This window comes from Prunus dulcis, chromosome 4, assembly GCF_902201215.1.
Source record: "Prunus dulcis chromosome 4, ALMONDv2, whole genome shotgun sequence".
NCBI classification, from domain to species: domain Eukaryota; kingdom Viridiplantae; phylum Streptophyta; class Magnoliopsida; order Rosales; family Rosaceae; genus Prunus; species Prunus dulcis.
In genome coordinates, this window is record NC_047653.1 from 4,523,882 (window position 1) to 4,532,486 (window position 8,605).

At 39.0% G+C, this 8,605-nt stretch overlaps 2 protein-coding genes across 2 annotated transcripts; both read right to left on the minus strand.

The window, feature by feature from the left end:
- Positions 1–782: 782 nt before the first annotated feature.
- Positions 783–2,321, minus strand: LOC117624265 (tyrosine decarboxylase 1-like). Its single transcript, XM_034355418.1, has one exon. It carries the CDS (start codon positions 2,319–2,321, stop codon positions 783–785), a length of 1,539 nt encoding a protein of 512 aa, XP_034211309.1.
- Positions 2,322–6,813: 4,492 nt separating this feature from the next.
- On the minus strand, positions 6,814–8,569 carry LOC117624086 (tyrosine/DOPA decarboxylase 1-like). Its single transcript, XM_034355217.1, has one exon. It carries the CDS (start codon positions 8,491–8,493, stop codon positions 6,892–6,894), a length of 1,602 nt encoding a protein of 533 aa, XP_034211108.1. The 5' UTR covers positions 8,494–8,569; the 3' UTR covers positions 6,814–6,891.
- Positions 8,570–8,605: the final 36 nt, after the last annotated feature.

Below are 8,605 nucleotides of genomic sequence, written 5' to 3' on the forward strand. Positions count from 1 at the left end.
ATGAATTTTAATACAATTATCAGTTGGTATTTTATTGGATGTTTCCGAAGGTACTTATACTTATCATTATTCTAAGTTGTTGGATGAATATTACAATTTACAAACAGGAACATAGTGGCATTTAGCATATTAATACTAACAGATAATCGCGATGCACAGAAGTCAGATATGTATTTTTCTGTTCATTATTAAATCACATAAGTAAATCAACAAACTCTAACAGAAAGATTAACAAATTTAATCAGTCGTAAAAAGAGATTAAACAAAACTTTAACCACTCTTAACAACTCGAGCATTGTCATTCTTTTGTAATTTGATTTCGAATCCATTTATGATCTTGGCTAATTAAACAAAATTAAATACGTCAAAGTAAAGAAAAGCCCTCTAAACCCTAAAGAAACCCTTCGTTTCTCTCTCGTCTCAGACACTCCCTTCTCCTTTCTCTCAAGCACGGCGTGATAAGGGTAAAGAAACCTTTACCAACCCTCTATAGATAATTAATAAATCTCAATTTCTAGAATATTTTGTTTCATACATAACAGCAGGAAAATTTATTTCAGAAAATTAAAACCACCACAAGAAAAATGACAATAGTACTCATAAAAAATTTAAACTAATAAATAATCTGAGTTTGAACCACAATCTCGTTCAGGATGCTCCTATTTAAAAAGTTACTATATGGAACTGGAAATAGAGTTAGAGCATTTCCAACAACCTCTTCAACCAAAACTGCAACCCAATTTTGTCGCCAAAGACATTACTTGACATGGAATTGGCATCAATTAATTAATACATGGTGGATGGAGAATGGCAGCTGCATGCTCTTGCACCACCTTCCAAGCCATGGCTACGTGCTTTTCCTCAGTCAGAGTTGTTCCAATTGCACACCGCAACACGTAGATGCCTCCAACCACAGCATGGGTCATGAACACCCGACCCGACCCATTGATCGCCTCTAGCAGCTTGCAATTCACTTCGTTTACACATTTTTCATAATTTGCAGTTGGATAATTAGCCTTACTAATTGCTGATGGCGAAACCCGAAAACACACCAAAGAGAACTTTCTAGGCACCACAACCTCAAACCTTTTGTCCATTTCCACAAGCCCTTCAAAAAACGTAGCCATTTTCACATCGCTCCTAATGAAGTTCCTAAGGTTGTTCACCCCATAGCTTCTAAGCACAAGCCATAGTTTGATGGCCCTGAACCTCCTGCTCAAAGCTATTTGCCAGTCCTTGTAGTCCACCACTTGCTTCGAATCCGTGGCCTTGTTCCTCAGATACTCCGGATTTGTCGAAAGTGAGCTTACCAAAGCACTTGGATTCTTAACCCAGAGGCAACAACAGTCGAGGTTTGCGAAGAGCCATTTGTGCGGATTGAGGCTGAATGAATCTGCACCCTCAACGCCATCGATAAAAGGTCGAAACTCAGGACAAATGCAGGCACTTCCAGCATATGCCGCGTCCACATGAACCCACATGCCGTGTTCTTTTGCCACGTCGCAGAGTGGCCCCAATGGATCAACGGCTGTTACTGCAGTTGTTCCAATTGTGGCACAAAGAAACAATGGGACAAGCCCAGCTTCTATGTCTGAACAAACAGTCGACTTTAGCACCTCAGGTGAAAGTGCAAATGATGTTGATTTTGTGGTCTCTATGGCCCTGAAATTCTTTGGGTGAATCCCAACAATTTGGGAGGCTTTTTGAAGCGTGCTATGTGTTTGATCTGATCCATACACAACTAGCTTCCCAATATTCTCTCTACCAATTTGGCTTAGCATTTGATCCCTGGCGGCTGCCATGGTACAAACAATGGCCTCACAAGTAGTGCCTTGCAACACACCGCCGCCGTTGCCAGAGAAGAGGAAAGAGGTGGGAAGTTTGAGCATATCTCCAAGCCAATCCATGACAATGGTTTCGAGCTCAGTTGCAGCAGGGGATGCAATCCAATTGAACCCCACAACATTGAAACCAGTGGTGAGCATTTCGCCGAGGAACCCTGCGGTGCTGATAGTTGCAGGGAAGTAGGCAAAATGGTTAGGGCTTTGCCAGTGTGTTAGGCCAGGGACAATGTGATTTTGAACATCTTGGAGGATGGTTTCAATGGGTTCAGGGTTGTATGGAGCAGATTCTGGCAAGCGTTCTTTGAGATAGCCAGGTTGGACTTGGCTTAGAACTGGGTGTTTCTCTATCTTTTGGTAATAATCAGCAATGAAATCTACCATCATGTGGCCTTGTCTTCTGAACTCCACAAGGTCCAGAGGGCCAGACATGTCGGCAGAATTGTTTTCTTGTGGAGGCTCGAATTTGAGGCTTCCCATTGGATGAAACTAGTTAACTGGGAAGAGTATTGAAATTGAAAATGGTTTGTTGATGGGCTGCGGCAGTTCTGGGCAGAAATGTTTATATTGATTGAGAGTAACGTATGTGTTATGATGGAGTAATTTCTAATCTCTAGATTTGGAAATGACACTATATATTCCAATGAATCTGGTGTTTCTGGTACACGAATTCTCTAGTTGGTGCATTGAATATCTGTGGCACAAAAGAAATGGAAGCCACGGCACCTTTCCCTCTGCCTTCTCCATTCCTTTTGTGCTATGTATTCAAAAAATTATTTTTTCACTTTAAAATTTGAGTTTTTTTTTAAGGCTAAGGGTTTCTTGAAAATGGATTATAAACGAGTTTTTATAAATTAAAAAAATAACCAAAATTTACCCCATATTTTCATAAATAGTCGAAAATACATCTAAAAAGACTTAAATACCCTTAAAACTAAAACCCACATAAACCTATAAACCACAACTAAGATGGACTTGGGAAATCATAACGCAAATATGAACTCATAATACCTCATGAATGACACCTTGATAAGGCACCGCAAGAACCTCCTCTTTTTTTGGCCAAACTAGCAGAGTAAGCGACAAGAAAGCAATATGTAAATATTTTGACTACTCTATAACGCTTGTAGAAAGGAGTACGACACATCAAGCAAGTCTTATAATTCAATTGGACTTAAACAGACTTGAAAAATTTGTTGTGAGAGAGGCATTTCCAAACTAAACCAACCCTTATTATTCATTGGACTTAGAAAGATTGATGTGGGATCCAAAAAAGTTACTTTGACGTGTTTTGTTCTGTTGGCTACTTTGACTTGAATATAAAAGTGTGTATTAATTGTATGTGATTAGTGTTCTATATGGAAATGGAGGAGGGGGCTGCGTCTGGGACTGAGGACGGGAGGAATGGAATGGAAAGTTAGAAGATCGAACCCACTCGTGCGATTTCCTTTTCCTAATGTTTACCGAATTATCCTGAACAAAATATCTAAAATCAAATAGTAGCAGTTTTATGCGGGTTTTAATTTTTAGGGCATTTAAGTTCATTTAGATGGATTTTGGCTATTTTTTATATAAAAAAATTATTATGAACATCCATCCATTGCTTGTTGCACCTTAAATCCAATTTTAAGGAATTGATAAGTTTCAAAACCCCATTTGTTTTGAGTATGAGCTCCTCCTCAATTTTAAGGAGCCAAGTTTTTTTCCTTACCGATTTAGCATGGACTATTTAAAAGAGCATGCTTGGCTCCTTAAAATTAAGGAGGAACTCCTCTTTATAACCAATGAAGTTTTGACACTTGTAAAATTCTATGAACATTGATAAAGTTTCAACAACAAAAATTTGTCACATGTCAAAATAGAAGTTCGTTCTCAATTTTAAGGAGTCAGTTTTTTCCTTTTCTTTTTTTGTTGTAACTTTTTCACTGTTGCTTTTGAATATCACAAGCCATAAATATATGGAATTGCACTAATTATTTTGCTTCGCTGCTAGCCATTATGCAAAATCGTACCAATGGATACCGACCGGTAAATGCATGATTTTTGCAAACGTTGATGGCTCATTACTCTACACTTAACTCAGAAGTTCGATCATTCAAGTTAAATACCAAGATCATAACCAGCAACTAATGTGCTTAAGTAGTAGTTAAATAAACCATCACAAGTCCTCATGGTATTTAACTCCAAGCTTTCATAGATTTTATAGAGTTGAGATGTCCAATTTTCTTTGAGAAAACCTAACTATTTGTGTCGGACATGAAATAACTTTCATGTCCTGATTTCATTGTCTCTCTTTTTCTATCTCTCTTCCCACATGTCTCTTGTTGACATGCACGCGAATTCCTCCACATAGTGCATAATGTCAAACAAAGTAGGGCTAATATTCAATTATGCTCATATTTTTATTCTTCCCCAATTTAGAGGTATTTATACAAGTACAAAGATGTGTGAACCCTAAATAAAACAAGAAATATATCTAAATTACAATAGGAAATAAATCTAAATTACAATAGAAAATAAATCTCTATTATAATAGGACTTGACAAATAGGTAAGTAACCAAAATCCTAACATGGTAAGGAACCAAAATCCTAACTAAATAAAGACTCGCCAACACTCCCCCTCAAGTTGGAGCAAAGATATTTCGCATACCCAACTTGACAAGTGAGTCATAGAATACCATACTTCAGACAAACAAATTGTAGAAAAAAAAATTTCGTCAACCACGAGTGGAACAACTGACAAACCAAAGCAAAGATCACAGCGGAAACACAAGAGAAAACCCTAACAAATAAGGCACATAGCAGAACACATAAAAGTATAACACAAAAACCCTATGAGCACGACAATAGGTAAGATAGAACACAGAAACCCTGTGAGCACGGTAGTAGATGTTGGCGAGTCCTTATTTAGTTAGGATTTTGGTTCTTTACCATGTTAGGATTTTGGTTACTTACCTATTTGTCTAGTCCTATTATGATAGAGATTTATTTTTTGTTGTAATTTAGATTTATTTCCTATTGTAATTTAGATATATTTCCTATTTTATTTAGGGTTCACACATCTTTGTACTTATATAAATACCTCCAAATTGGGAAAGAATAAAAATATGAGCATAATTGAATATTTGCCCTACTTTGTTTGACATGGTATAAGAGCCTAGGTTCTTTTGTGACCTGTGCTTGCGGTCTGCTTGCAATTTAAGTGCTCTCTTCCCTTCCTCTTTCCCTTCCTCTTCAAGGAAGAGGGGAGGGAGAGCGAAAATGGATATGTTTCTCTTTCTTATACCTTATCTCTCTTAAATGTGTTGCTTGCCCCATTACCTTGACGTATTCCCATGAAGAAATTGTTTATTTCTTAGCTCTGACGACCCTTTCTCTTCAAGGGGAGACGGGAAGTGAAGAGAAGTTGTGTCTGTGTGAATTAGCTAAAGTTGATATGAAAGAATTTGTCATTGTCGTTTTTTGCTACTGTTGTCGTTGCCATGGCCAATGCTGCCGCAGTTGACGTTGCCTTTGCTTGCTTTTTCTCTTGTGTTTCCGCTGCAATCTTTGCTTTGGTTTGTCAGTTGTTCCACTTGTTATTGATGAAAAGACCTTCTCTACAATTTGTTTGTCTCAAGTATGATGTTCTATGACTCGCTTGTCAAGTTGGGTATGCGAAATATTTTTGTCCCATCTTAAGGGGGAGTGTTGGCGAGTCCTTACTTAGTTAGGATTTTGGTTCCTTATTTAGTTAGAATTTTAGTTACTTACCAATTATTATTTAGTCCTATTGTAATATATATTTATTTCCTATTGTAATTTAGATATATTTCCTATTTTATTTAGAGTTAACACATCTTTGTACTTATATAAATACCTCCATATTTAAAAAAAATAAAAGATATCCAAATATGAGCATAACTGAATATTTGACATACTTTGTTTGACACACAAATTACAGGACTCAAGCTTGATTTCAAGCAAACTTTAAAGGTCGAATAGTTGTTGTCTTTTATGATATACCCAGAACTTGAAAAAATTTCCAACATGCTATTCGACCATGGGTATGCTGCCACGTACCAAAACATCACCGTCCTAAGCTGCAACAAGCTTCGGGCCCCAACCAAATGGCAATTATAAACATCTACGACAACAAACCTCGAGGTCAATCTAAGAATAGTGTAAAATATATAATATCGTTTCTACCCTTTTTCTTCCATTTTCCTTTGTGATACTAGAAAAGCTCAATTTTAGCCACAGATACACCATTTGGCCACGGATTGGCCACAAATCCTGTCATGGTGTCCCTTACATGGTGTTGCCATGTGTTTTTCCACAGCATAACCAATTTGTGGCCAAATTTGCGGTGGGTCATGTTGAAGAATATAAAGTTCCACATCGAAAACTTGATTAAATAAATTACAACTTATAATAAATGGTTCTACTCTTAATATCACCGAGATCTTTTGTGATAAAACCTCACACCTACTGGGTTTTGTAGGTGGTTAAGTTAGGGACAATATCAGTGTTGCTAGTAGTGGGCTGATGACCCGTCTCTCTAAATTTAACATAATATCAGAACGAGACTCCGAACCAGACCCAAACCGGCCACACCTTGATTGGGTACGGCCACCGACCCAACTGACCACCCAAACCTTGTCATCGGCCTGACTAACTCCGCTGCACACATACCCAAATTATTAACACCGATGTAGACTTGGCTCCACGTATAGCACGTTATGTGGTTAAGTGAGAGAAAAAGTCTGATGTGAACTTGGCTCTACGTGTAGTCCGTATATGGTCAGATGAATAAGCTTACCACAAAATAGACATTGTTGGTTTGCTGTGGCTATTGTCCTTTTTTTTAGTATTGATTTTTATTTATTTATTTCTTCTGCAAAGTTAATACATAACACCAGGACAATCTATTTTAGAAAACAAAGAATTCAGATACTTCTATAGATAATGATATTTAATACATAACACCAGGACAATATATTTCGGAAAACAAAACCCACAAATGACAATTGCACTGATCTATAAACAATTAAAAACTAGACAAATTATCTAAGTTTGATCCACAATAATCTTAGTTCCAAGGATGGCATCTGCATGCTCTTGCACCACCTTCCAAGCCATGGCTACGTGCTTTTCCTCAGTGAGACTTGCTCCAATTGCGCAACGTAACACATACATCCCTCCAACCACAGCATGGCTCATGTACACCAGACCCGACCCGTTAATCGCCTCCAGCAACTTGCTATTCACCTCGTTAACTGCACATTTTACACCATTTAACAACTCATAATTATGTGCCTTAAGCTTACCATTATCATGATCACTTAGGCTTGGATTAGCCTTGCTAATTGCTGATGGAGAAACCCTAAAACAGACCAAAGAGAAATGCCTAGGGGCCACAATCTCAAACCTTTTGTCCATCCCCACAAGCCCTTCAAAAATCTTGGCCATTTTCACATGGCTCCTAAGAAAGTTCCTAAGGTTGCCCACACCATAGCTTCTAAGCACAAGCCATAATTTGATGGCCTTGAACCTCCTGCTCAAGGCTATTTGCCAGTCCTTGTAGTCCACCACTTGCTTCGAATCCGTGGCCTTGTTCCTCAGAAACTCCGGATTCGTCGAAAGTGAGCTCACCAAAGCACTTGGATTCTTAACCCAGAGGCAACAACAGTCGAGGGTTGTGAAGAACCATTTGTGCGCATTGAGACTGAATGAATCTGCACCCTCAACGCCATCGATAAAGTATTGAAACTCTGGACAAATGCAAGCACTTCCAGCATATGCAGCGTCCACATGAACCCACATGTCATGTTCTTTTGCCACCTCGCAGAGTGGCCCCAATGGATCAACGGCTGTTATTGCGGTTGTTCCCACTGTGGCACATAGAAACAATGGGACAAGCCCAGCTTCTATGTCTGAACAGATAGTCGATTTTAGCACCCCAGGTGATAGTGCAAATGATGTTGATTTTGTGGTCTCTATGGCCCTGAAATTCTTTGGGTGAATCCCAACAATTTGAGAAGCTTTTTGAAGCGCGCTATGTGTTTGGTCTGATCCATACACAACTAGCTTCCCAATATTCTCTCTACCAATTTGGCTTAGCATTTGATCCCTGGCGGCTGCCATGGTACAAACAATGGCCTCACAAGTAGTGCCTTGCAATACACCTCCGCCGTTGCCAGAGAAAAGGAAAGACTTGGGAAGTTTGAGCATATCTCCAAGCCAATCCATGACAATGGTTTCAAGCTCAGTTGCAGCTGGGGATGCCATCCAATTGAACCCCACAACATTGAAACCAGTGGTGAGCATTTCGCCGAGGAACGCTGCGGTGCTGCTAGCTGCAGGGAAGTAGCCAAAGTGGTTAGGGCTTAGCCAATGTGTTAGGCCAGGGACAATGTGATCCTGAACATCTTGGAGGATGGTTTCAATGGGTTCAGGGTCATATGGGGCAGATTCTGGCAAGCGTTTTTTGAGATAGCCCGGTTGGACTTGGCTAAGAACTGGGTATTTTTCAATTGTTTTGTAATAATCTGCAATGAAGTCTATGACCATGTGGCCTTGCCTTCTGAATTCCTCAGGGTCTAGAGGGCTAGTGGTCATGTGGGCAGAATTGTTTTCTTGTGGATGCTCGAATTCGAGGCTACCCATCATGTGGATGAAGAAACTAGTCAACTAGGAGAGGAACTAAAAGAGTACTGAAATTCAAAATGGTTGTTGATGAGTTGAGTTTTCCACTTGGAGTTGAGGTTTTATATACGAGTGT

What these genes read in the sequence shown, in the direction of transcription:
- LOC117624086 (XM_034355217.1), bottom strand. Translation starts at nt 8,493, where the DNA reads ATGATGGGTAGCCTCGAATTCGAGCATCCACAAGAAAACAATTCTGCC.
- LOC117624265 (XM_034355418.1), bottom strand. Translation starts at nt 2,321, where the DNA reads ATGGGAAGCCTCAAATTCGAGCCTCCACAAGAAAACAATTCTGCCGAC.